This window comes from Mauremys reevesii, linkage group 3 (assembly GCF_016161935.1).
Source record: "Mauremys reevesii isolate NIE-2019 linkage group 3, ASM1616193v1, whole genome shotgun sequence".
Lineage (NCBI taxonomy): Eukaryota > Metazoa > Chordata > Testudines > Geoemydidae > Mauremys > Mauremys reevesii.
Window position 1 is genome coordinate 117,507,400 of NC_052625.1, and position 27,157 is coordinate 117,534,556.

General features: G+C 40.2%; 1 protein-coding gene across 1 annotated transcript in view; it reads left to right on the plus strand.

Moving 5' to 3' along the window:
- The window catches only part of TRDN (triadin), a 292,575-nt gene that overhangs the window by 241,586 nt on the left and 23,832 nt on the right, over positions 1 to 27,157 (plus strand). Inside the window, exons 35-46 of the mRNA XM_039528738.1 lie at positions 1,493 to 1,552; positions 4,368 to 4,394; positions 6,206 to 6,232; positions 6,538 to 6,585; positions 11,640 to 11,684; positions 12,703 to 12,720; positions 15,595 to 15,642; positions 16,516 to 16,536; positions 21,349 to 21,375; positions 22,461 to 22,499; positions 22,722 to 22,763; positions 23,801 to 23,848. Coding sequence (XP_039384672.1) covers positions 1,493 to 1,552; positions 4,368 to 4,394; positions 6,206 to 6,232; positions 6,538 to 6,585; positions 11,640 to 11,684; positions 12,703 to 12,720; positions 15,595 to 15,642; positions 16,516 to 16,536; positions 21,349 to 21,375; positions 22,461 to 22,499; positions 22,722 to 22,763; positions 23,801 to 23,848 — 450 coding nt within the window. The remainder of the gene's footprint in view (positions 1 to 1,492; positions 1,553 to 4,367; positions 4,395 to 6,205; positions 6,233 to 6,537; positions 6,586 to 11,639; positions 11,685 to 12,702; positions 12,721 to 15,594; positions 15,643 to 16,515; positions 16,537 to 21,348; positions 21,376 to 22,460; positions 22,500 to 22,721; positions 22,764 to 23,800; positions 23,849 to 27,157) is intronic.

Here is a 27,157-nt window from a genome sequence, read left to right on the forward strand (position 1 = left end):
AATTATAATAGTAAAGCAGATCTTCTTTAAGGAGATTTGCCTTTATCACTGCACCATGTCATCATGGTTAATCAGAAGAACAGTGGTGAAATTCTACTCCATGGAGCTTTCTAGCTTCACACAGGCCTACCAGAATAAACAGGAAGTAAGAGGAAGGATGGCCTAGTGGTTACAAGGCTAGCCTGGAACTTGGGAGATCTAGGTTCAGTTTCCTGCTTTACCACAGACTCTGAGTGACTTTAGGCATATGACTGCATTCCCATTTTTAATACAAGATAAATACTTCCTTCACTCACAGGGATGCTGTGAAGATCGTTACCTTGAAAACTGTGAAGTGTTGAGATACTGTATTAGTGGGAACCAAATGAGTACCTAAAATAGATAGGAGTTATAAGGAAGGTTGAAAGGCCATTCTGTGTTCAGTAGAGCTGTTTTATTGGGTAATCTTGAGTTTTTTAGTTCAGTCCACAGGTTTTATTTTGTCTACCCTACCAACCACCACTCCCTTTCCCTCTTACCTGTATCCCTTCAGTTGAGTTACTATTGCCCAAGGGCTACTGGAGCAATCTTAACTAGTATAGTGAAGAGCAGGGCAAGGAGGGCACAACCTCTTCTCTTTCAAATCAACTTGCTGCCTTTGATCTACTTTGGAGGATTATAATTTAGCTGCATGCACAGCAGGCAGGCCTTTCTGCAGAATCAGTCTCCCTGCTGCTTAACCGGCATCTACTTTCCTAAGGCCTGCCAGGGCTCAGAAGAGAACAATTTATTGTGATGGATCAGGTTCACTAACATTGAAAACAGGGGGGAAATGGCACATTGTGCTGCCCCCCTGGAATCAGGAGGTAATAACTTTACAAGAGTGGGTAAACTGCTCTAGGATAAGGTGATAAATCCTGATGAATTCAATTCTAAAGCTTTTTTCAAATCTATTTAGTCTGAGATATATTGAAACTGTCCAAATATAATTAATCTCGTTTTTCTGCCGGTTTGTTGATAATACATATATTTCACAATCTGAAGCACCTTGTACCAACAAGGATAAAGCTGTTTCATTGAACCTTAAATTAAAACTGCATTGAAGATTACGCAGAGTCATGTGACACATGTTAACTCATACTGCTCCCTGAAGTATGTTCCTTGGGAATTTTAAAAGGAGCAAAGCACATTCGTATGGGAGAGAAGCTTTTAGACCCTAATTCAAGAAAGCACTTAAGTAGGTACTTAAATTCTTTTCCAGGCACTGAGATTTGAATACATGATTAACTCTAGGCATGTGCTCATGTGCTTTTGTGGAGAGGGATGGATTTAAGCAAATGCTTAAATGTTTTCCTAATAGGGACATCAGAGAGACAAAGGCATTAAAAACTCCACGTCTTTTTACTTTTCTTACTTTGTTTTGGGATTCTGCATAGTCTTAAACATCATATTTTATTTGGAGAGGGGTTTTTTTGTATTACATCTTAATTTGATATTATTTATTCGTTTACAGTGATTTTAGAAGCCAAAAAGGTGAAAGATGCTAAAGTAGTCCTTCATCCCGCTGCTGAAGGTATGTCTTCATTTTTTGTTTTTAAGTTTCTGTCACATTTTAAAGAGCGAATCTTTTTAAACACTTGAGGACAGCTTCTGACATTCTTACTCATGCTGAATACTACCTTACTTGCTAAATAGCCTCATTGAAGTCAACAGGACTTCTTGTGGAGTAAGTGCTACATAACATGTGTAAGGGTGTCATAATTTGGTCCTTTTGTGTATCGAGGCATGAGGTGCAAATTCTAGGGAACAAGTTCTGTCTTTGGATGTCACAAAGAGACTTCTGTTGATCTCAGTTTCCCTTTTGGCCCTTTACTTGTAATGTAGTTACAGATAAATGTCATGGTAGTGTGAGTTTAGGGTCCAATCCAAATCCCAGTAAAGTCAGCAGGAAACTTTGCTGGGTAACTTCTTTGTTTATAATATGCATTTAACTGTGCAAAGAATAAATTTCTCTGACTATAAAACATCAGTATTATTTTGTTATCACATAATAAATAAACGGTTCTAGAATTACATCCATTTCACTTAATAATGAATTCTTTTCTTATAATGCATGTTCCCATTCTCACTCGCTCACACAGAAACACACACTCACACAAAAATATGTTTGCCATCTGAATAGTAAACAACATGTCAAGTTTTCCATCTAGATGACAGTAATCAGTAAACGTGTTCTGCTTTTAGCCTTACCAATTTACGGTTCAATAAACTAAAGGATTTTTCTTCTCAATCCTTATCTGAAGCTAATTTACACAAATATGCCATATATAATTAATACCCTTCTGGCACTAAGAAGAGCAGGCAAGATTCAAACATAATTTGAACTGAATGTAAAAATAGTAACGGGTGAAACTACCAAGTCTGTTTACTAAGATTAATTTTGTGGCCTGCAGAAGCATACTGACTTTTTGTTTGGACTGATTTAACTTCACCCTGCAAAGGGCAGACGGCCTGAACAGCACAGTTGGAGGGTTGTGGCCTAGACCCTGAGACAGAAGCAGTGCCCATCCTTTCCCTAAGGGGTCACTAGAGAGATATAATTAGCCACAATCCAAAATCAGGAGGAAAAGTCAAAATATAAATGTTTTTATGGAATGGAAAGTTTTGAATATTTTCAATTCAGAGATGTCAAAATGCTTCATTTCAGTTTGGTTTAACATTAATCAGTGACCACCTGAGCTGCTGAAGTGCATCATGAGTGTAGTACAGTTGCTTCATTGCCCACAGGCCTCGCTGTAGGCTGGGTTGCACAGTTGGACTACATCTCCCATGATGCACCTTGGCCATGAGACTCCTATGATGCACAATGGCAGTTCAGCCAGAGGGAAAACTACAGTGCATCATGGTAGGTGTCATCTGGCCAAAGAGGATGGTCATAGAGGAGAATGTCGGTGTGAGGCATCTGAATTATAACTTCCTTGAGACACCATGGCAGCTTTGGCAGACATAGGCTAATGTCCAACTGACCCATGTCATTTTGATTAGGTTTGACAAACCAAACTGTCTTGAGTCAGGTAAACTTGACCCAAAACTAAATATTTTGTTTTGATTTTTCACAGCAGAAAATTGAAACACTTCAGCAAAATCAGAAGTTTATTGTGTAAAATTTCAACTTTGCAGAAACTGCATTTTCTGTCAAATAACATTTAGATGGAAAATTCCTGACCAATCTAATTATTATTTGGTGTATTTTATTAGAGAAAGGAATGAACCAAAGGTTAAAGCATAAGTCCGGGAATCAGGAATTTAAAAATTCAACTTCCATTCTGACACTGACTCCCTCTGTCTTTGGGCAAGTGGCATTGCCTTTTTAGGGAAAGTGACTACAACAAAATACCTTAATTTATTCTTCATTTGCAATTTAAACAAATCCATCTGTAAAATGTGGATAAGGACAGAGTTACCTACCTCACTCAGGAGACACAAGTTCTATTCCTGATCCTGACATGCAAATCCTATGTGAATTAAGGCAAGTCACTTAACCTCTCTGTGTCTCAGTTTTTCCAATTAGAATCATAGAAGATTAGGGTTGGAAGAGACCTCAGGAGGTCATCTAGTCCAACCCCCTGCTCAAAGTAGGACCAACCCCAACTAAATCATTCCAGCCAGGGCTTTGTCAAGCCGGGCCTTAAAAACCTTCTAAGGATGGAGATTCCACCACTTCCCTAAGTAACCCATTCTAGTGCTTCACCACCCTGCTAGTGAAATAGTTTTTCCTAGTATCCAACCTAGACCTCCCCGCTGCAATTTGAGACCATTGCTCCTTGTTCTGTCATCTGCCACCACTGAGCACAGCCTAGCTCCATCCTCTATCATGTAAAATGGGAATAATATTTTCTTCACAGGAATGTTAAGGCTGAATTCTTAATGTCTGAAAATAATTTTAGAACCTTGGATAGACTGTGCTATAATAAACCATTATTATTGAGATTATAGACATGGTCAAATAATGTCCATCAAACTATTTGATGAATTTCAAGAGTTTTTAAAATCAGTATTTGTGTTTTATTTGCCTAGCTGTAACAATTTTTTATTATTGGTTAATTATAGTACTTGGTGTTATAAATGCTATCTTGTCATGGTTGCACCAGCCATTATTTCAGCTCCATAAATTAATATTCTAAACTGACACTTACTCTGAATTTAATTTGCTCAGTTAAAATTCATAGCTGAGAAGGAATTTATTTTCTGTTAGTTTGGGTTTTTTTGCATCATACAGTCTGAGTTCCACCTTCAGAGTTCAAATGTGTCATCTATAATCTTGTAATACAGTAGAATTTATCTAAAGTGTATTTTGAACTGAAAACTGATTCTTTTTGTATTTTTAGGCAAAAAAGTCGAGGCCAAACTACCAAGTATGTTACTAATATACATAACAGAATAAGAGCTGTGCAGCAAGCATCTTCAAAGATTGTTGTAAAAAGACCATAGCTTAACACTGCAGGGGTCAAATGTTTTAGTATGTGAATTCCACAGCCATGACAAATAGGGCTGTAGGAGTACTGATAACTTCTATCATCACGTTAAGTTCCTTCACATTGCTGATTCCGTGCTTGCCACCACTTAGAGTTCGTATCCTACATGCCCTCTTAGCACAAAATGCTCCATTATTTCTGTTGTGATCTGAGTATTGGCTCCTGTTGTTGTCTCCTTTAATCTGGGGTAACAAGAGCAGGCACTAGTGGGGAATGGGTGATTGTAGCATAGCTACTCTGTGAAGGAAGACACATTTCTGCTTCACTGTGAAATAAGACCAGCCATCTTGGATTTCTTTTAGTATTTCACTCTGAAGGTGCAAAAGAACTGCAGAGAATTTTTCACACTGAAAACATGTATTTCTCCCCCCATGTGGAAAAACTATGCTGAGTCCTGCCTGGTATCCCACCAATCATGATAAGGGGCCATATCTTCAGTTGGTTTAAACTGAAGTAGCTCCATTCACACCAGCTAAGGAGCTAGTCACATGTTACATTAGACTCCTGGTTAGGACATGCTCTGCAGCTTGCTTTGCTGGTCTACTTAAGAGGAGCACGGTTTTCTGCCTCCTTGTTGCTGTGCACTGCAGCATATAGCCTAACCAGCAGGGAGGCTAAAACCTTACATGGTCGACTATGTCCCCATTAGGATATGATGTGTGGACCAATGTATTCACCAGCAACCTTTCCTAGTGCTCTCTTGAACCATATGCAGACATCTGATGACCCTATGACCTTGTTCTCCTCTAATGAACTGGAGCAGTACAGCACTTAGGGAAACACTTTTGTAATTTAGTGATGGGGAGTGCAGAGCCTCAGTGATTCAGAGTGAACCCAAGGAGGCAAAATGAATCCTCCGCAGCCACTGCTATACCCCTTTGTAGAATTAAATTTACTCCTCCTCCCGCCCCCCCACATAGCTAGCCAGCAGTGTAATTGGCATAGAGCTGGGTGAATAATGGATTTTTGGATTCATTGGCAATTCCAAAAAAAAAATATGAATTTTTTGGCAAATGAAAGAGTTGACTTTTTTTTGTTTAGATTTTGACCATTTTAAAAAGTTTTGGGTTTTTTTTTTAAACCAAATGAAAGGACATTTCAAAATTAAAAGTCATTTCAAAATTTAAAAAACCCTGAAATTATCCATTTTGAAAATCTTGAGTGAAAACATTTTGATTTTTTTCAGAATTTTTTTGGGGGGGAGGGTTTCAGCCAAAATTGAAGTGAATTCATGAAATGTTTTGGTTTTGTCAGATCTGCATTTCTCCCCACACACACACACACACACACACACACACACACACACACACACACACACACACACACACACACACACACAGGTTTGTATGAAAAAAATTGCCCCGTTCTAAAATGCCACCAATTTAGAATTGTTCATGGGTTGCTAGAGTGGGTGTAATTAGTTCTAGGGGAATTTTACAGGAGCCTAATTTAGACTGCCTTACACATCACTTCATATTTGGCCTAAAATTAGTTGTCAGGAGCTATTTGGTTATGACAGTGCTCTCCTGTTTTGTTTTTGCAAATGTACATAGTATTTGTACACAGTATGCTGGCTGTTTTATAGATTATCAAAGCTTTGTGTTATTGACCCAAATAGAACAAACTCACTAAAACATGCACTGTAGTGACATACATATTAAAAATATATTTTTCTTTCTCTTTTTTTCTAGCTACAATAGTGAAACCTCCTGAACACAGTAAGTATAATATCGAGGAGAAAGTTACATTTGAATGAGGAAGGCCTCTTCACATGTTCCTTGTCAGAGCAGGGTTAGAAGTGTAGGAAATGAGTGAGATGGAAGCCTAAGGAGTTCTTCTAGATTTATATTGGTGTAACTGTGGTCAGAATCTAGCATGGCAATTATGGCACCATCAGTTACACATTTTCATCTGATTTTGGACTGGTATGTCTGTTCATGGAAGGAGCATTTTAGTTTTAAATTGAAATAATGTAATCTAGGCTAACATCTAATCTCTATCCTATGGTTCTTCTTATTTGCAGAGCATGAATCTATTAAACAAGAAAAAGCTGTTTCCCATGCCAAACCAGGTAGTCTTTTGTGTTAAGTTTCCAGGTTCATATAAGGGCCCTGTTCTAGTAGGTTTTATGTGCTATACAGAACTGGGGGGGGGGGTCAGGAAAGGGGTTTGTTTTGCTTCAGGTGAGAGGAAAATGTATATCCCACAGGGCCAGATTGTGAATATCTTTGCCCTGATGGTGAGCTGTTGTTCACACAAGTAGTCCCATTGGCTTCAGTGGAACAATTTATGGGAATCTCTTCACCAGTGGGAGTAAGGTGTTTATAACCTGGCCCTCAATGAGCCAAGGTAAATATTTGGAATTCCCCATTTAAGCTTATCCCTAACACAATCATTTGTTACTTAAAATGGTCAAAGTCCTAAAGAGGATGGGAGATAACACCAGTATATAGTCTATGAACCACTTATGGACAGGGAGTTCAGTGATTAGTAGGCCTTGTGTTGATCCTGTGCATAGGGGTGAATTTCACCCATTGTGAGGACCACCATGGGCCAGATTGTGAATCCCTTCCCTCTCACTGGGCTGCAGTTACTTGCATGAATATTCCCACTGAGACAGAAGGAGATTCACAATCTGGCCCAATAGGAGAAACCCATGGTAAAATGACTGATAGAAAACTCAGCTATTTGGTGCTCAGTTTAAGCTGCTGCTGAATAGCCTTGTTATATGTAATAGGCGCTTAAACAGCAGATATTTGAGTCTCATTGATCTTGTTTTAACAGCACTGCTGTTATCATGGGGACTAGCTTTGCATAAAAACAAACTCTTCTTGAATCAGCTCACTAATATACTTCTTACAAACATGCATTCCTTCAGGATCAGGCAGTTTGTCTGAACAAACATTTTTGTTGTGGTTGTGACAGTTTCATTGGGAATCTTCATTCTTTGTATATTAGTTTCCCCGTCTCCCTTGTATAACAGTGGAGCTCGTTAGTAGACATAGAATGCCATAGATATGTGTAGGATCTCCCTGCAAGATTCCACTGCATAGAGCAACTGGTGATATTTAGAGATCTTCTATTGCTGCCTTATTTGGGGGAGGGGAGGCAGGCAATACTCTTCATCCCAGTCTTTAAACGTCCAGAATCTGTTTTTTGCCTCATTGTCCATTATTTGTTTACTGATACTGGAGACTATGGGCCACATTTAGTGAAGCTGGTTTAAGGAGGTGTAAAAGACCTTTTCCTTCACCAGTCTGGTCCTGAATCCTATGGGACGATTTATCCCAAGAGAGGACATGCAATGGTACCACCATCCTCTCATGGATGGGCAGCTTTAAGATTCCCTCTTGACTTAACCAGACACTCACTTGGTAAGTAGTGCTGACCCCTGCAGGCCTCCTGGCAGTGAAGTGGTTGCTGCCAAATTCCGCTGTTGCAACCTTCCCCTTTCACAGAATTTTCACCTGTAAGGGGTCTATATGGTTGGACTCCAGCATAGATCCTGAGCTGAGTCTGTCCTACAAAGACAGCAGCAGCTCATGGGATAGTTGAATTAGCATGTCAGCATAAGTGGCCTCTGCTGAGGCAGTCTTCTGCCCTTGGCAATGAAAACCATCCAGTTCCAGTTCACCACACACTGATGGAGGGTTGGAGGCTTTTTCTTGGCTGCTTAGTTGCATGTAACACATCCAGTCAGAACGAATACTTGCCCTGTGAGCATAGTGAAATCAGCACTGACTGAATGGTTAGCCGTATCTCCTCCAGATGTCAGTATATAGTTCTATTTCTGAATGTGATGGTTCTTGAATATCACTCAGCCAATACAACCATCTAGTTGCAAAGCTGTTACGTTGGGGTGGTCAGAAGCTTGCACAACTACAAACTAGACTAGAGCCCCTGGAATTTAAACCCTTAATGAGAACATTGGATTGTTGAATTTGTTTTTGTAGAAGAGATTTTTTCTCGGTGATTCATGGTTCCTTTGGAGAAGAGTGGCAGTTTGTTGGTGACTGGAAGTACTTATTTGAAAGCATCAGTTGTTTTTCTTCCTGCTGTGTGCCAGTCAGGCCCACTGACCGCAATTCTGGGCCCTGGGGCCATCGCTAGGGAGCTGCAGGGCCCGGTGCAGAAGTGATGAATCCATCACTTTCGGGACCGACCACACTGGCCAATAATGCTGGGCAGTGGGGCCCCCAAAAGCACAAGCCCCGGAGTGGTCACCACCCCACACACGATCCTAGAAGCTCTGTGGCCTGCCTGGGCGATTTAAAAGGGGCCAGGGCTCCCGGTGGCAGCAGCCAGGGGCCCCTGGGCCCTTTTAAATCATCCGGGCCCCTCGGCAATTGCCCCCGTTGCCCCCCCACATCAGTGGGCCTGATGCCAGTGAGTGCTCTTGCAGATTGAATGATAAAAAATACCTCAAAGGGAGCTGCCTCTTCTTTCACTTTGATTCACAGCAGCTTCATAATGTAATTCCTATCATTCGTGCCACCAAATTCAGAGGTATTACAAGACTGAGAAATCAACAGATGTACAAAAACATATTGACCCAAAAAGAGAAAAAAATTAAATTCACATATATTTGTGACCGGCCAAAGCAAGAGAACCAAATTCATCCCTGGTGTAACTCTGTTGGAATCAGGGGAAACATACAAGGATCAATTTGTGACTATTTCACATTTAAAACTGCATCAGAACAAGGAAGACTATTAATGAAGGGAGAGCATCAAAACGAGTACTGTTTGAAGGAAGGAAATTCTGTTTCATGTTGAATTTCAACATTTTGAAATTTGACTTCATTCCTAAGCAGAATGAAATGTGAACATTTGAAAATCATTCTATGAAAGGTTCTTTTATTTATCAAGCAAAATGTTTTGTTTTGACAATCTTTTTTAACGTGTTGTTATATCATATATCAATATAATGCAAAATGTTGAAAAAATGGGAAAAAAGTAATTTCAAAATGAAAAATCAAAATGTTTCCTTCCAAAAAATGTTAAAATGGGACACTTCGAAACTCAGAACTATTTTCCCAAAATGGAATTTTTACTAACTCAGCAGGACTTCATGAAGCATTTTGATTTCAATGGTATTACATACCCTGACAGAAAATGGTTCCATCAAAGTTTTTCCAACTGTCTCTACTCAAAAGTTTCGGGGATGTATTGGGCTTAGGTAAGGACCCAGATATTCAAAGACTTCCCTAACCCAGTCCCTCTATCTTCCTACCTGGTTTCACTCAGTGCTTAGAGAGGCAGGTAAAAGGGTTATCCAGCCACCTTTTGAAGATCTGACTGGACGTGAGAAAGAGGGCTGCATCCATAACAGGGAGATCTGCCACCAGGAGTATGAGCAGATCCATAAGCTGAGGAAAACTAGGTTAAGGACATCTGGTAGTTGATTGACTATAAGAGAGGGGTCCTAACTCTTAACAAATCATGTTCAAACCTACACAAAGATTTGTCTGTTGTCTCATTGTTTGCTTCTTTATCTATATCAGTTGTCTCTTGTCTTATACTTACAGTGTAAACTATTTGGGGCAAGGACTCTTTTGTTCTGTTTGTACAGTGCCTAGCACAATGATGTCCTCGTCCATGACTGGGTTTCTGAGGCACTACAGTAATACAAATAATAATGGTTTGATTTGTGGGTACTCAATTGTTGTTTTTACAAGAATAGTTTACACTAAGGTTTTATTTCACCTGCCTGTCTAATGAATGCTTAACTCAGCGGGACTATTTGATATCAATATGCCAAACAGGGTTCAGACATGGTGTTCTGCTCTCCTGTATTAGGAGAGAAAGCTGGAAATTTACATATTTGTGCCCTTTGGCTTAAACTGACTTCATTGCACATATTGCATAAGCACCTGAATACACAGCATTGTCACAGCCATAGTCTTACTATAATCAAATGCTGCACTAACCTCAGAAAATCCCAACATACAAATTTATTAAAAAATCTGTGCTCCCTGTATTATTTTAAGAAGCAAGATATAGTGAAAGATTCATAGAGAAAATGTTCTTGTGCAACTTCCATCATAACTAGGGGAAGCAAAAACCCTTCAGTTTAAGGCTCACATAAGCATTGAGACTTTGGTGCTTATCCAAAGCAGTGGAAACTCCAAACCTTCTGAGGTTCACTCAGCACTAATCCATTTGGATGATATAGTGTCCACTTTAAAGTCATCTGGACCTTTCCCTGTTGTATCGGTATAAGAAACTGGTAATATACAAACCCTAGATGAATGGAAATGCATTGGAGTTAAAATTTAGCTGAGATGTGGAAAAGAGCTGCTTTATCTAAAATAGCTGCTTCTTCAAATTCCCGGCTGTGCCCAAATGGTCCTGTCAGTTCAGAGGTAGCTGTGAGATGGAGCTGAGTCAGTTTCAGTGCAGAGTGCTCATATTCAGCTGACAATCACATTGCAAAGAAAAATATATAGTTCAGTAATAAAAACTAAATTGCATGTAAATGAACAGAAATTACCAACTACTTTGACAGCTGAAAAGTTTCACCATTCAGTTCTGTATCTTCTTTGTTTTCAGTATACAATAAAGGTTTTTTTCTTACCTAGATTTTATTCCATCAGTGTTAATTCCCTTTGAAACAAGCCAGTTATTTTATTGCATACATTTAGGGGAAAATCTTGCTCACTTCTTTACGGCCTCTAAGGGCTATCCAAAAAGAAACTGATGAAACCAAGAGGATTTGGCAAGCCAATGCTAGGGATGAACATGCCCAGAGCACCTGAGAATTTAGTTCTTTGGAAGCAAATGCTCAGCACAGATTTGGGAGTGGGGTTCCCAAAATTGTTATCACTGGCTAGGTGGAAAAACAATTTCATTTTGAGTGGCTAATTGGAAGACACTGTCAAGAGTGTTGTCATTTTCCCATTGCTAAAGCTTGGGGCCTAATTATTTGTCCTGCCATGAAATATCTCACCAGGCAGTCAGAATACATATTTTACAGTGCTACAATAAAAGTGATGCTAAAATAATGTGTTTATTTTGTCATGGTGATTTGTGTAAAATATGCTGAATTTATAAATATATTGCTAGTTATGCACCTGTGTTAACATCACATGAATTTCTATCCTTTATACCTTTTTTCTTAATACAGAGGAAAAAATCAAACAAGAAAAGACAGCTCCCATTGAAAAATCAGGTAATGGAAGTGTCATCCTTTCTAGATTTATGCTTTTTTCAATACTGTTCAGAATTCACACTTATGTACTAAATTTACACTGTAGTTATTACTCAGAATAATTTTGAAATATGTAACTGGTGGCATTTAGATTCAGACAGTCCCCGTGAGCATACTTCTTTAGGAAGATGCTGTACCTCCGAGTTGATCAAGCATAATAGTAATTTAGACTGTAAGCTTGATTGGGGCATCTAGGGGCTACTGCAAAACAAATAATAGTAGTAATAATAAATTATCCAAATAAAGTGTTTTTGGACATTTTTATTGCATAGTTCCTGTGCATTATTTTGAATATGCTTCTTATTTGGTGCATGACCTATCTTGCAAATTAGATACCCATTGATATGGTGCATATTTGAAAAGAGTTGCTTTCTTTAAAGAGTAATTGTTAATGATATTGTTTGTCTTTATGTTGCACTGTCTAGGCATTTGCACAACAATGGTATTTGAACACAAAGTGATGATACACAACATCAGGCCTGCATATCTAATAAAAATATTGTTTTTATATTCATTACACAAATATACTACTGTAGATTTCCACAGTAAAGTCCGAAACAGTTTAACTTGTATATCAGTGTATTAATAGTTTTGGGGAAAATACAAAATACTATATTGTGGTATTTTTATATGGAATATTGGGATCCTCAAATCATATCTACAAGTACTGTTAAATGAGTTAGCTACCAAGGTTGAGAAAACTAACTTAGGGAAGGAAAACAATATCATCCGTGTATCTTCAGCCTTTTCTACAACTAAATTCAAACTTTTTTTAAAAAATACCTTTGTAAATCTGGCCCATAGTAACGTTACTTATGCATCTTACATGTGAAGGGAATGAGAGGGTTCAGCTAAGAATGAGTGAGGAGGGAATATATAAAAGGGAGGGAAACAAAGTTAGTAGGCAAAATGTTTACAATGTGTTTCTTCATTCTTTATCCCTAAATATGACATTTTAACCTTCTTTTATCCTCTGTAGTCAAGTCAAAGCCAGCAAGTATGTGGTATATACCTTGATAAGGATAAATCCTTTAATATAATTGGATGTGTGGCTATTTTACTTTTAACAAATAAAAAGTTTGTATTGGTAATTTATTAGTTTTTTGCTTAAAGCTACTTTCTCTCTATCCCAGCAATCCTAATCTCGGCTATTGCTTTGATTTAACGTACTTGTTTATCATTCCTACTTGGCAGCCCATTCAGTTTTCCATAACCAACTGCATTAGCACAGTATTCATCATGTTCCCTCCCATATCACATTTTTCAATACAGAAATGAATAAAGGAGTAGCAGACTTTTAAAGAGTCATTGTTAACCATCACTAGGGGCTGAATGACCACGGTTGTTCAAGTAAACAACAATGAGGAAAAAAACACATTATACGAAATTCAGCTGACCCTCAGATGGGTTTGGGAGGGTGTAACTGAGCATGGAATGTGTCCCAGTAACTGTAAGATGAATTTAAAAAAAAGTCAGAACACTTAGCCAGTGTCTGAATAAATGGGGCTTAAAGTATGGTAAGTTTGTTGACTTTCTATGCCCTTCTTTTCTTCAACACGTACAGGTGGACTGCAAAGGGGAAGTGAAAATTTGAGTTGAGCACAAAAGTGCTCCCAACCCAAAAGGCCCTGTGTATGTGGAAGGAGGGGTCACTCCGCACAAAATTAAGTTTTAACTCATTGTTTTATATTCACCGTCTCCTGTGTGAAATCCCTGGCACTTCCTGGTTTTCTAGGCATTTCCCAGAGTGCCTCATTCTGTGGAATCACAGTTAATCACAGAACTCCTGATAATCATAATGGGGATGTGACAGAGGCATTTAGCAGTGATTTCTAGATTAATTATTTTTTTTTTAGCTTTGCAGTTCACCTTTAAGTATGTCTTGCTACTCTCTGTTTTCTGACAATGTCGGGGGCACCAGTGAAGGAAACAATGGCCAACATAGCCCTCACCTGAGCCTTCTGCTCTAAAAATTGCTCTGGCCCCTATTTGCATGCAGTTGGCCCAGCTATTAGTGTGCTATGAGAGTTTAGGGTTGCTGCAGTTTTCATTTAAGCAGGTGTGTTTATTTCCTACAAATTATGCAATGCTAGTCTTCTGTTCTTAAATGAGTGTTTCTCTTCAGTCTTCTCTTCTCTTGCCTTCAAAATGCCATGCAACTTTCAAATGGTTAGAAATTATTGTGAAAGTGAACAAAAAAATTGAAACATGAGTTGCTGCTGAAGTAGATTTTTTCCCTTTATTTCTCCATAGTGACATATATTCTACTCATATGCAGTGGGATTAGGGTTGCCAACTGTCTAATCACATAAACCCAAACACCTTTGCCTCACCCCCTATTCCGCCCCTTCTCCGAGGCCCTGCCCTGCTCACTTCATCCCCCCTCCCTCCATTGCTTGCTCTACCCCACCCTCACTCAGTTTCACTGGGCTGGGGTAGGGGTTTTGGGCTTGGGAGGGGTGCGGGCTCTGGGCTGGACCCGAGGGGTTCAGAGTGTGGGAGGGGGCTCTCGGCTGAGCCTGGAGCAGGGGGTTAGGGTGCAGGAGGGGGTGTGGGGTGCAAGCTCTGGGAGGGAGCTTGGGTGCTGGAAGGGGCTCCGGGCTGGGGCAGGAGTTTGTGGTGCAGGAGAGGGTATGGGATACAGGCTCCTGGAGGGACTGTGGGTGCAGGAGGGGGCTCTGGGCTGGGGCAGGGGTTTGAGGTTGTAGGAGGGGGTGTGAGCTCTGGGAGGGAGTTTGGGTGTGGGAGGGACTCAGGGCTGGGGAAGGGGGGGTGGGGTGAGGAGTGCAGGCTCTGGTCAGGTGGTGCTTATCTCTGGCTGCTCCCAGTCGGGGTGCAGCGGGGTTAAGGCAGGCTCCCTGCCTGCCCTAGCCCTGCACAACTCCTGGAAGTAGCTGGCATGTCCCTGTGGCCCATGGGGGGGGGGGTTAAGGGTCTCCATGCGCTGCCCTCTCCCTGCGTCACTCCTGGAAGTGGCCAGCACATCCCTGCGGCCCTGCGGGGGGCAGGGCACGGCCTGCCCCCGCAGCTCCCAGTTCCTGGCCAATGGGCGCTATGGAGGCACCGCTCAGGGGCCACAGGGATGTGGCGTGGGGCCAGGGCAGGTAGGGAGCCTGCCTTAGCCCACCGGACTTTTAGTGCCTAAAATCCCCTGGTTTGGCTTCAGTAGCTCCAGGAGATAGAGCCTGATTCTGGGAGACTCCCTGCCAAACAGGGAGGGTTGTCAACCCTAACTGGGATGTATTCTGGACTTTTGGAGTTCAGCTTAAGTATCTGACTTGCAAACATAAATGCTTGGTAAAAGGGTGGTAAATTTGCACAGCACTTTCCTTTTTTGAGAATTCAGAACTTTCAATAGAATAATTACAGAGCTGATAGAAACCACTGTTTGGAAGGTGAGTTCCCATTGATCCCCAGTGATGGGTATTAGTCCCCAAAATACTTCAATGATCCACCTATTTGTGATCTGTGCTACTGATTTGAGGGTAGGCTATATCCATAGAATAAATTCAGAATACTATTAAAAAATTACCCCCTTGTTGGTTTTTGCGGCATATGCTTTGAATCTCCATCTTGCAGAGTTTTTCATCCCTTGATGTATGTGCATAACTCCTGGTAACATTAATAGCACTTACACATGTGCATCACGAGGAGACTTGACATCTAGATGCAATATTACTTATTGCTACTTTGCTGCAGACTTCATAATGAATAGACTGCTAGAGGCTAGTCATTTGGCTTTCTTCCACAATAACAGCATGCACAATATAAGATAAATGTTTACTCTTGAAGAAAACATGCACGTGGCTCTTACTTACTTAAAAAAAATGTATGACTTACTTAGCTTTTTCATGGTGCTGCTTTTGTATAGAGCATGAAGCTGTCAGACATGAAAAAGATGTTCCACAAACAAAATCAGGTAGGCTTTACTGTATGTTCAGTTAGCCCTATATTTGAAACTGCTGTGTAGATAAAAGTCACACCAGAACTGCATATGACAAATGCCAAAATGTACAAGTGCATGACACTGTTGAACTTTTTGCAGCATACTGTCGCCTTGAAGCCATTACATACTGTAGCCATTACATGACACTAGAATTCTTATGTCCATTTCTTCAGCCATATAAAGACAATTTCCTGCTTCTTTGACTCCACTCTTGTCAAGAGAGTTATGTCAGCAGAGTTTGACCCATAGTCTGAAAAGTGTTTGTTTTGAATACTCTCACCTACAAAATAATTTTGGTATCATTCTGCTATTCATTTGGATTTCATTGAACTCCTGCATGGTTCAGATTCTCAGGACCAGGTACAGTTGCCATTTTCCTCAAGGATAGTTATCTCCCTAAACTAGCTTGTTCAATCCGTCACATTGGACTATCCATTTTCATTTTGTTAAATGACTTTTGGATATTATCATTAGTATGAAGCATCTCTGTGCAATTTATTTACTGCAGCAGTATGAAGCAGTACAGTTCAATTTCACTATAAAGTGATGACCACCCCTATAAAAGAGAGATTGTGCTCTGGACTCCAGAGTGGAAGAAGCTGTGTAGATGTAAGGTGGCTGTTGTTAATAATTATATTTCATTCTTACATAGCACATTTTATCTATCTCAAAGTGATTATCATTATTGTTATAGTTATAATGTTAGTTACAATAGTAACTTCACTAAAAACAATGCTTAATTATATATGAGAATTAATAAAGTAAGCCTGGGCTGGAAAAATATTATGCCAGCCTTCTCCATACATCTCTATTCTGAATATTATTCTTCCCTATTTTACTTCTCAGCCAGATCAAAAGTAACTGCAAGTATGTGCCATAGACATTTTCTACTGAATATAAACCTGCCTTTAGATGCATGAGGCCTTGGATTGGGTTTTGATTTTTGCAACTTTGTCATGCTAGAGAATGCTATTTTCTTTTCTAAAAGTGATGTATTGTGGATTTTATTCATTCTGCTTAAAAAGCGAGTGAGCCAAAGCTACTGGTGATCTAATATTGTGAAGCTGCAACAGTCATGTGATTACTTTTTATATAAGTTAAGTAAGTTATCCTAGTAGCATAATTTAGATGTGTGGTTTTAGGTGGGTGTGGTCAGATCAGTTTTTTGATAAATTATAGATTAATTTGAATAATTAAAACATAACAGAATTAGAAGAAAATGTTATATAATGTATTTGTACTGTTTGGAAATAGTTTGTATAGAGAATTAACCAGGCATGTTTGCTAGCCTTTTTAATAGCCTGTATTTTTAACATCTAGCAGAATAAAATACCCAATTAAAATGAAGAAGAGAATGAAAGATCATGATGTTTAAGTGAGTTAGAAGAGAAATTAGACAACACACACAGAATGAGTCTTCCTTGCACTCTAGAAATTCCCCTTGTTGAGGACTATGGGAGTTCTGGTTATGTAAAGAAGGACTGGATTAGTGTCAATTACATTGTGAAATTAGATGTTACATACTGCACATTGTGTTAAAACAACTATAATACTTTTAATAAAGATCAGTGTTTATGCTTATGAAATGTGAGAATTAATTAATTAATAGCATTAATACATTCTAAAAGCATTGTAAAATACATAGCTGTAGTTCATAGAAGGTCTGATTCAAAGCCCATTTAAGTCAATTGAAAGCCAAAGCCCACTGAGGTCAAAGGGAGGATTTGGCCCAGACAATATGTGGAGGTTAATCCTTCAAACTAAAATAATCTATTGACATTATTATATGATCTCTCTTGGATATCAGATCACATGGACTAATGTCCATTATTTACGAATGTAGGCAATACAGATATATATTCTTTACAGAAATCTGCACTAATGAAATAATTTAGCAATACTTTAAAGAAATATTCAGATAAAGTAATATTTGAACATAATTAAAACAGACTGAGGACAGAGAACATGAAAAACTAGTCACCACAGAGTGATTCTGAAACAAGTTTTCATTTAAAATAAATAAATAAATAAACCACCATTAATACAACTTTGTTCATGTCTTTCTAAGAGAAAAAGCTTGTGATACAACTTGTGAACTACAATAATATAGCTTTTTTGCAGGGACATGTCTGTCAACAGAAGAGAAGGAAAACCTGTAAAAAGATGAGTGCTTGGGTACTGAGAAAATAACTGAAGTACATACCTTGGCATATAAATGATCAGAAAGGTCTTTGAGACAGGATCTGTCTTTGTTATGTGTTCGTACAGTGCCTAGCACAATGGGGCCCTGGCCTCTTGGTGCTACTGTGATACGAATATGTATGAATGAAAATTATAAAGCCAAATCCTGAGGGGTCTTGACCACCTTCAACTCCCACTGAAGTCAGCAGGTGGCAGCAACCCCTCAGCATTAAGACTAGTAGAAAATTTACCTTTGAAACTGTTTTATAACAAAAATTGTGTCAACAAAACAGAACTCTTGGGGGAAAGGATCTTCTTTCTGTGGAAAAATTACAACTTTTAATTTAAAAAAATCACCCAAAGCCTAGAAGTTTTAGCAGAAAACAGACAAATTTCAATTCAGAAATGCAAGCCTTTAATTTTGGTGTGTGGAACTGAATTAAAATGTTTCATTTTTTGCTCAGTTTGACAGTAGACCACATCCTTCTGAGCTACTACGGTGTCCTGGAGGACTTGTACTTTGGGTAGCTGATGACTCAGTTCTCTTCTGTGAGTGGGATCTCCAGCCAGAATACATCTCCCATGATGCAATATGGCCATGGAACTTTCATGATGCACCATAGCAGCTCAACAAGAGGGAAGATTGTGTTGCATTGCGGGAGATGTTACTAAAGCATATGCTGTTCTGACACATGCCATTGACAAACAATAGCCAAGATATGTCAGTGTGATTTTTGTGGGAAGTATATGTGCAAAAATCCTTGAATCTGCATTTTGCTGCTTGGAATGATCATATTGATCTAGATAAATAGCTTCTAATTTAAAAATTCCTGCAAACAGATAGCCAACTGTGTACCTAAATATTTTTATCTACAATTTATACCCTGATCCAGTAATCCCTGTGTAGCTCTAGTTAAAAAACTTTCTGGATCAGCTTTATAGAGCATCCTCATTGACATGAATATCTCTTGGTTTTAACTGATCTTTTCACTCAAGAGCATTTATTCTGATTAGGGGCTGCCCAGTCCTAGTACTAACTGTGGCTTCACTGCAAATATTTCTAATTAATTTATATGTACATTATAGCACTGTAAAGCCATGGATACTAAGTAATCAGTGGTCTTAAGGGCTTGTGTAGCACAGCTATATGCTAAATGTATACCGATACTTTGAGTCAAATTTCTTTCCAATTTGTACCCTATGCTATCCCTTTACTATCAATGGATCAGGCATAAATCAGTGGCGAATTTGGCTCATTATGTGAAAGGCAGGCCATAAACAGAAATAAAAAACTAAGTCTCAAGTACTCCCAAATTATCTCTGTAAATTTTAACAGTAATCACCAGCATTAATTAGCATTTCATCATTAAAATAATTAGTAAACCATCCTATTTTCATTATCTCCAGTTTAGTGTGAAATGGTGTCTGTGTGGGCAATTGGTCATTTATCAAATCAGAGGCTTTAATTAAATCTAAAACACAGTTCCTGCATACTGATTACTTTAAAGGCTATCAAATTATGACTGGTTACCTTGAACAGAGGACAGAGCTTGTGATATTTTTTCTTAAATAAGAAGTAATTGTTTAATGATATGAAATGCTAACATACAGTGAGAGAACCATTTACTGCGGAATTTTCAAAAGATCTCAACATTGGCCCTTCACTGCCCCTGCAGAATTCAGTAGTGAAATTCCCAACCTTGGGGTACAATTTCTCTCAACATTTTAACATTGGTTTTAATCCCCAGCTTTTTGGTCTTGGTGCAGATGATGGGGGAGAAGACAAAGGTGACTCTGTCTTCTTTACGCCTCCCCTCCCCCACCAACCTAGGCCAACCATGGAGTCAGTTGGCCTGTTCAACAGCCAAAGGAGAGAGGTAGTCTGGCAGCAGAAAATGGACAATAGATGATAATTGGGGCATGAGGTGCCCAAACTACAACTCCCATGGGGCACCATGCAGCATTTTCAAATTTATTATTATTATTATTATTATTATTATTTATTGGATGTTCAGTTTTTAAACAAAATCTAAATTTTCCAAAGAAAATGGACGTCTTTTGTAAAAAGTTTGTTTAGTTGAAGATGCAACTTTCCATCCAAAAAAACCCACAAAACAGTTTTGATGGAAAACTTTTGGCCAACCCTGTTTATGATACAGAAGCCACCAGATGAAACACACCATTTTCAGCTGAAGCAAAAGGTAATAGTCCACCCAAAGTCAAGAAAAGTTTATATATATCCCTGCAAACGGAACCCATCCAATTCTACACTGTTCTAGTTAAAAGAGATTAAGTTTCTCTCTGGCATGCAGGGTTTCTGTCTTTTCTTATCTTAAAATCCATAGGATAAAATTAACATTTATGAAACAGAGGGGGTCACCAGGTCTCAAACTATGTAAATTCAGTTCTGGGTTTACAATGGTGCCATGGCGTCGGGTCCTCACTCAGAAGGGGCCCCAGCACCTGGACCGCAGCCCCTTCCTCACCCCACCACTTGCTTCTCTTTTCTCCTTCCCCCTGTTCACTCCTCTCCACGCCCCTCCCCCCCATGTGAGCAGCAGGTGGGGCCTCAGAGGGAAGAGGCTGACTGGGAGTGGGGTTTTGGAGTGAAGCGTGGATGGGGCCTTAGGGAGAAGAGGCTGAGAAGGGGCAGGGTCTTGGGGTGGAGCAGGGGGCGAGGGGTTCGGGTGACCAGATGTCCCAATTTCATAGGGACAGTCCTGATATTTGGGGCTTTTTCTTACATAGTCACCTATTACCTCCCACCCTCTGTCCCGATTTTTCACTCTTGCTGTCTGGTCACCCTATGGGAGGCTCACAACAAATTAATCTGGTCTTGTGTAAATTGGTGCAGATCCTTCACTGGAGCTATGTCAAAATTGCACTACCTAAGGAACTGGCCTGTTGTATCTGTTGTGTATTTTTTGCAGCAGTTCCTAGGGACCATAAATGATTGTGCAAGGTGCTGTACAAACACATAGCAAGAGACAGTTCTTGCTCCAAATAACTTACAGTCTAAAAAGACAAGGCAGATGGTTTGGGGAAACAAAAGGTACAGAGAGGTGAAGTCACTTGTCCTAGGTCAGACTGCAAATCAGTGCCAGAGCCCTTAATTAGGGTACATGGCTGGTAGGACAGCAGAGGTGAAAACTTAAACTTAAACCCACTTTACAGAAAAAAAAGATGTTAGGTAGCTATAACCTTGAGTGCTTATCTGAAAAGAGCCCTATTTAAATACTTACTGGTCTGAAAAGCTTTCACTGGCACAGTAGCTGCATGTTGGATTATAGCACTTCAAAGGGTAGGATTCGCAGCTTTCACTGTTTAATTTCTGTGTACGTGTCCATTGCATGGACTCATTTATTTCCAAATTAATATCCTGTGAGGATAGCTGCAGTTGAAAGTTAAGATCTATCAAAACTGTCAACTTCTAAAAATAAAATATCAAGCCTAAATGTCTTCATTTTTATTTATTTATTTCTGATTGTTTTCCTGAAGAACCAGCACCTGAAATGACAGTAGCAGGTAAATTTTGCACTTCTCTTAAATGTCTAACAGAAAGGATCAGTTGTATGCAGTATTGTTGTAGCCTTGTTCATCCCAGGATATTAGAGACAAGGTGGGTGAGGTAATATCTTTTATTGGTCCAACTTCTGTTGGTGGGAGAGACAAGCTTTCAAGCCACACTGAGCAATTCTTCAGGTCTGGGAAAGGTACTAAGCATGTCACAGCCAAATACAAGATTGAACAAATAGTTTAGCATAAGTAGTTAGCACGGTTCTAAGGGACTCTTCAAGGTGAAATGGCCCATTAACTCCTCTGTAGTCATAGGGAAATAAAGGGGTTAGTGTGTTACAGATTGTTGTAATAAGCCATAAATCCAGTGCCTTCATTAAGGGCATGTTTTTTAGCATCTAGCTAAGTAAAGCAGTGAAACACAACCTCTCTAAACATGATTAACCAAATCCTTGGCTGGTGTAATCTGGCATAGCTCCACTGAAATCATGAGTGCTATGCCAATTTACAGCTGTTGAGAATCTGGCCTGATGAACTGATTATTTTGCAGTCACTGTATTTATTTTTAAGTGTATGTGTTTGGCTGAGGTAGACAGAGGTGATTAGCATTAAGCCAGCTTGCGTTAATCAGATAGCACATGCACCAAGAGACACTGAATCCTTATTACAGCTGGTTGGATCATACAGAATGAAAATGAACAGTTCTAAGGCATACTGCCAGATCTCTGCTGTACTCAACAGGGAATATTGGAATGGCGCAAAAGCCTGCAGTTATCCACCTTAGTTAATTTCAGTGTGTTTAGCTGAGAATAGTCTTAGCTGTCTAGCTGTATTCTGGGGGGTTAGAAAAGGAATGCTGATAAAGGGCATACACATATGTCATGCTAAGGCAAGTATGTTTGTTTGGTATAAAGCTTAATAAAAAGAATATAGTGCTGTAGACCTACAGTCCATTGAAATGGGCAAGATTTATCCTTGCTATAAATTTAGGAACATTAATAGTTACACCAGGGATCAATTTGCTCTAGGTGTCCAAAATAGAATCCCCAATAAAGGCCTCTTAGTTAATGATATTTCCTTGCAAATCTTTCTAGCCAAGAAAAAACCAGAAAAGGCTGCAAAGGAAAGAGAAGGTAAAAGCCGACTGTTTGAGAAGTCTGTGTGTGTAATATAAGATCATCATAGTAGTAATCTCATTATCCTTGTTGTGATCATCACAACTCTTATTATTGTTGTTTGAAACAATTTCTGAAAGGTTTGCCCCAGTTTCAACCCAAGACTGACCTTGATAATCTGATTGTTACAAAGTTAAATTGTCCCTTCTCTAAACTGTTATATTTCTTTCTCCTTTGTAGCAAAACCAGAGAAGAAACATCCCAAAGAGGGAAAAGCCAAAGGTAATAAAGGGAAGAGAAGCTCTGCAAGCAGTAATTTAAAATGAGAACATCAGGTTTTACAGGGATTAGAATGGAGAGCTTTATTAGTCTTTCTAATGTGTGTAGGGGGAAACCCTGGAGTTGCACATGAAGCCAAAGTAATTCAGCATATAAGGTCCTCTGTGTATGAGGTGAAGGGATGAAATCAACACCTCGAATCTGGAGGTAGGCTGCAATGTGGCCCTCTCCACTGCTGGTACATTAGCCTGTCTGCAGAATTCCCAGCCACTGTATCTACATAGGAGTGTAGTGGCCCCTTCCTGGTCTGCCATAATGCTGTGTGCTGGGACAGCATATTTGGAGCTAGCGTGGGTTCCATCTCCCCAGTGTGTGGGATATTTCTGAATTGCTGACTTGTATATTTTGTGATGACTGCATTCACAATTCAAGATAATTATCATTTGTGTAAAACATTTCCTGGTCACATACATGCTGGCTAAGCTGTTTGGGCTCCACAGTTTCAACCAAACACTGCTTTGTTCAACCAAACACTACAGTCATTTGTAGTTGCTATGATGGTTTATCCAGTAAAAAAAATTAGTAGCATTGGATAGACAGACAGACAGACTAAGGTACTGAAAGGCATAAAACCACATATATGGAGACCAGTTTATGGATATTTGTGCTAGTTAAACAGAGATCATTTTTCATAGAAGTGCAGATCTGGAAGGCCCACCTAGAGCCAGATATTCACACACCGATCCACAAAAATCAGACACATCTATCCACACAAAATGATCAGGCATACTTTTTTGAGGATTCAAATGGTCAGTTTGAAGACAGCTATTAGTAATAAAGCAGGTTTGTTAAACTAACACCAGAGGCACAGTTTTCTTTGTTCTGAAATTTCCCTTTTTAAAAAGTTTGTTTGCAAAATCCTCTTTGATCTGTTTTGTTTCTATAAACTGTAAAGTGTTAACCAGTTCAAAACCTATCAATTGTGTGTTTTTACTTAAATGCTAAAATTTCATTACTTAGTATCTAATGTGTTTTTTTAGCAGTGCCAACAGTAAAAGAAATTCTAAGACAGCACAACCTGACAACAGGTAATCAATATTTCCTCAGTCTTATATTTTTAAAGAGACCCCTAGCCTGCAAGCTCTTCATGTGCACAACTCTCATTAAAGTCAATGGGAGCTTCACAAGGGTAGAGCTGACAAAATCAGGCCCATATGTATGTATTTGTAGACTGTTGTATTTGGACTGTATCTCGGTCCTTAACCCAAACATATTTTCAGCCAGTTACCTTTTAGACCAAGTGATCTGTCATGACGTTGGAGATGTCTGATTTAGAACAAACATACGTTTCTCCTGGGAAATCTGTTCGATAGCACAAATGAATGAGCAAAAATCTGTCCAATTCACCTTGTCTCTGAGGATGGATGGGGATCTAGCCCTGTAAAACAAACAACATAAAGGAGGGTGGGATATTTCAGTATGAAGTCTGCCTATGTGACACTGCCTTATGTGACAAGTGTCTTGTCACATAAGCTCTTTTTATTCTTTAGTTTGTACAGCACCTAATACAAACCTGGACCACGGCTGGGGTTCACAAGTGCTATGATAATACAAATCATTAATGGTTCTACATATGGCCAGATCCTTGACTGCTGTAAATCAGTGCATGTGAGTTTAGTGGAGTTACACTGATTCATGTCAGTTAAAGATATAAACCTTTAATCTCACTAGAGAGCAGGGGCGGCTCTACAAAGTAGGCTGCCCCCAGCCCAGCGCGGCGGCGCCGCCGCCAGTCCCGTCGCGTCCCGCGGTTCCTCTTCCGGGCGGCTTCCTGGGGGGGGGTTCGGCTCTGGAGCCGCCCGCCCGCCCTGCATGCCCGGTCCACCGGCGGAGCGACGAGCAGCGGACGCCGCGCTCGCGCCCGCGAGCTCAACCGAGCCGCGGGACGGAGGACCGCGCCGCATGCTCGCGTCAGGTCCGTCTGCTCCGGCCCCCCCGTGACCGCAGCCGCAGGGCCGGAGCGGAGCTCCACCAGCCAAATGCCCCTCTCCAGATGCCCGCTGGCGGCGCCGCTGCCGCTGGTGCCTAGAGCCGCCCCTGCTAGAGAGTAATAGCTGTCTGTAGTAGAGACTATTGAGTCAAATCCACTTTGAGTTGTACTTTGTGGACTTCAAAGAGGTTGCCCCACTATAACTGCCAACAGCGTTTGGTGTCTCTAATTGAGCTCAAATATTTTTTAATTATAACAAAATGTACAAGACAAGTGAACACAAAATGAACAATAAGGAAAAACAACACAAACTAAAAGCAAGCACACAGAATGTTGGCCCACTTCCAGGTGACTACTCACATGCTTAAAATTAAGCACATGTATAAATGCTTTGCTGCATCAGGACTGATTGGCTTTCACATAAGAAGATATCTGCTCTTCTTTCATTGGGAATGGTGAGTCCTGGGCTCAACAAATAGATTGTAACTCCTGCTAATTCTGTAGTCCAATAAGAGATGCAGAAATTCAGGAGATAGAATCTGTGTTGCAAAACAGGCCTCATTATTTTATGCTCACTTTTGGAGCTCAGCACGTAAAGATAGCGAGTGCTCATAGTGCTGCCAGGTATTAACATTGCCTGACACTTCCCATTATAGGACCCTGTTTTCAGTTGCTTAGAACTTTGCCAAACTCTATCCATTTGGGTTAAAAATGTTAATGCCCCATGCCTGATTCAAGCTAAAATTTTCTGAAAAACTTCAGTCAAAATGGTTCAGCCATTTCTGAGAATGTGGCTAGGGAAATACACTGTTTTGCCCATGTTGAATTCTTTGAAAAGCACTTGTATCCCCACGCTTTCAAGCAAGGACTTGAAATTTAGCAGGGAGTTAGTTTCTTGTCAGGGATGTCTTTCGCCATCTATGTGAACATCCACCCAAATTTGGCCAAGTTATAAGCTGTTCACACAGCTCAACAGAAACTTCTTGAATGTTAGAAACTAAATTCCCTGAAGATTTTCTTTCCACACTGGGCATTCTTTAGCTTGGAGCTCAGCATGACTTCCTTACAATTGCGGCTCTGGGCTCTGCTGTGGGCTGTGCTGGATCCAGAAACTGAGACTAGGAATTGGGATGGGGGAGACTCGGACTCTTGGCAAGGAAACTGGGAGTGGGAGTTAGACAAGAGGGCCTGGGAGCCAGTTGGTGGGAGAGAGGGAATACCGAAATTTGATGAAGAACTGGGATTAACTAGGCAAAGACTAGGAGAAAGAGCCAAGGAAGGGGTGGCAAAAAACAATGATGGCTTGTCTACTGGGCCCCGCAGTTCAGACTACGAGTGTATGAATTGCAAGCACATTAACGTGCTGCATTCTAACTGCCCCATATGGACACTGCTGGTGTAAACTGATAGATTGGCAATCCCTCCATTTGAGGATGATCTCTACCACAGATTTATATATGGGTCCTGAGATGACTCAGGGGTCTGATCCTGGAACTGCAAATCCACCTGCAATAGGTACAGACATTTTGTGGCAGGCCAGTGGCCTACTGAAAGTTTTTTTTTTTCCTTCCTCCTCTCTCTCTTTTCAGCTTTGAGATCAAGGCACTTCTCCTCGAAGCAGGCCACTGCCTGATGGAAGATATGGCACCATTGGGGTTGGTTGGTGGCTTGCTCTTCCCAGTTTGATATCCACATCAGTTTTCTTAAGATATGCTTTCAGTGTGTTTTTATAGCATTTCCTCTGATCACAACAGGATCTCTGACCATGGGTGAGTTGAGAGTGGAGGACTTGTTTTTGGAGGCGAAAGTCTGACATCCGCACACAAGGTCCAACCCAGCAAAGTTGGTGCATGAGGATCATAGCTCCAATGCTAGTGATATTGGCTTCAGCTAGGATGCTGGCAGTAGTGCGGCGATCTTGCCACTTGATGCGAAGGATCTTCTGGAGGCATCGGTGATACCTCTCCAAACTTTTGCAATGCTCTCGATAGGTCACCCAGGCTTCGCATCCGTACAGGAGTGTAGGAACAACAATTGTCTTATCGACCTGGATCTTGGTGTCCTGCTGTAGGTCATGGTCTGTAAAAATGTGTCGGACAAATTTCCCAAAGGAAGCACTTGTATTGGATCTCACTGTTGACTTTTGCATTTTGAGAAAGTTGACTACCGAGGTAGCAAAAAGGCTCGACTATCTCCAAAGTCTGTCCCTCTATGGTGATTTGTTTTGGGTCATGTGCAAGGCCTGAAGCAGGTTGATAGAACACTTTAGTCTTCTCAATATTGAATGAGAGTCCTAGGCTTCGGTAAGCTTGTGCAAGAAAATCCAGTCTGGACTGAAGGTCCTTCTCAGTGTGCACAAAGATGACACAATCATCAGCATACTGAAAATTAGTAATGGATACCCTGA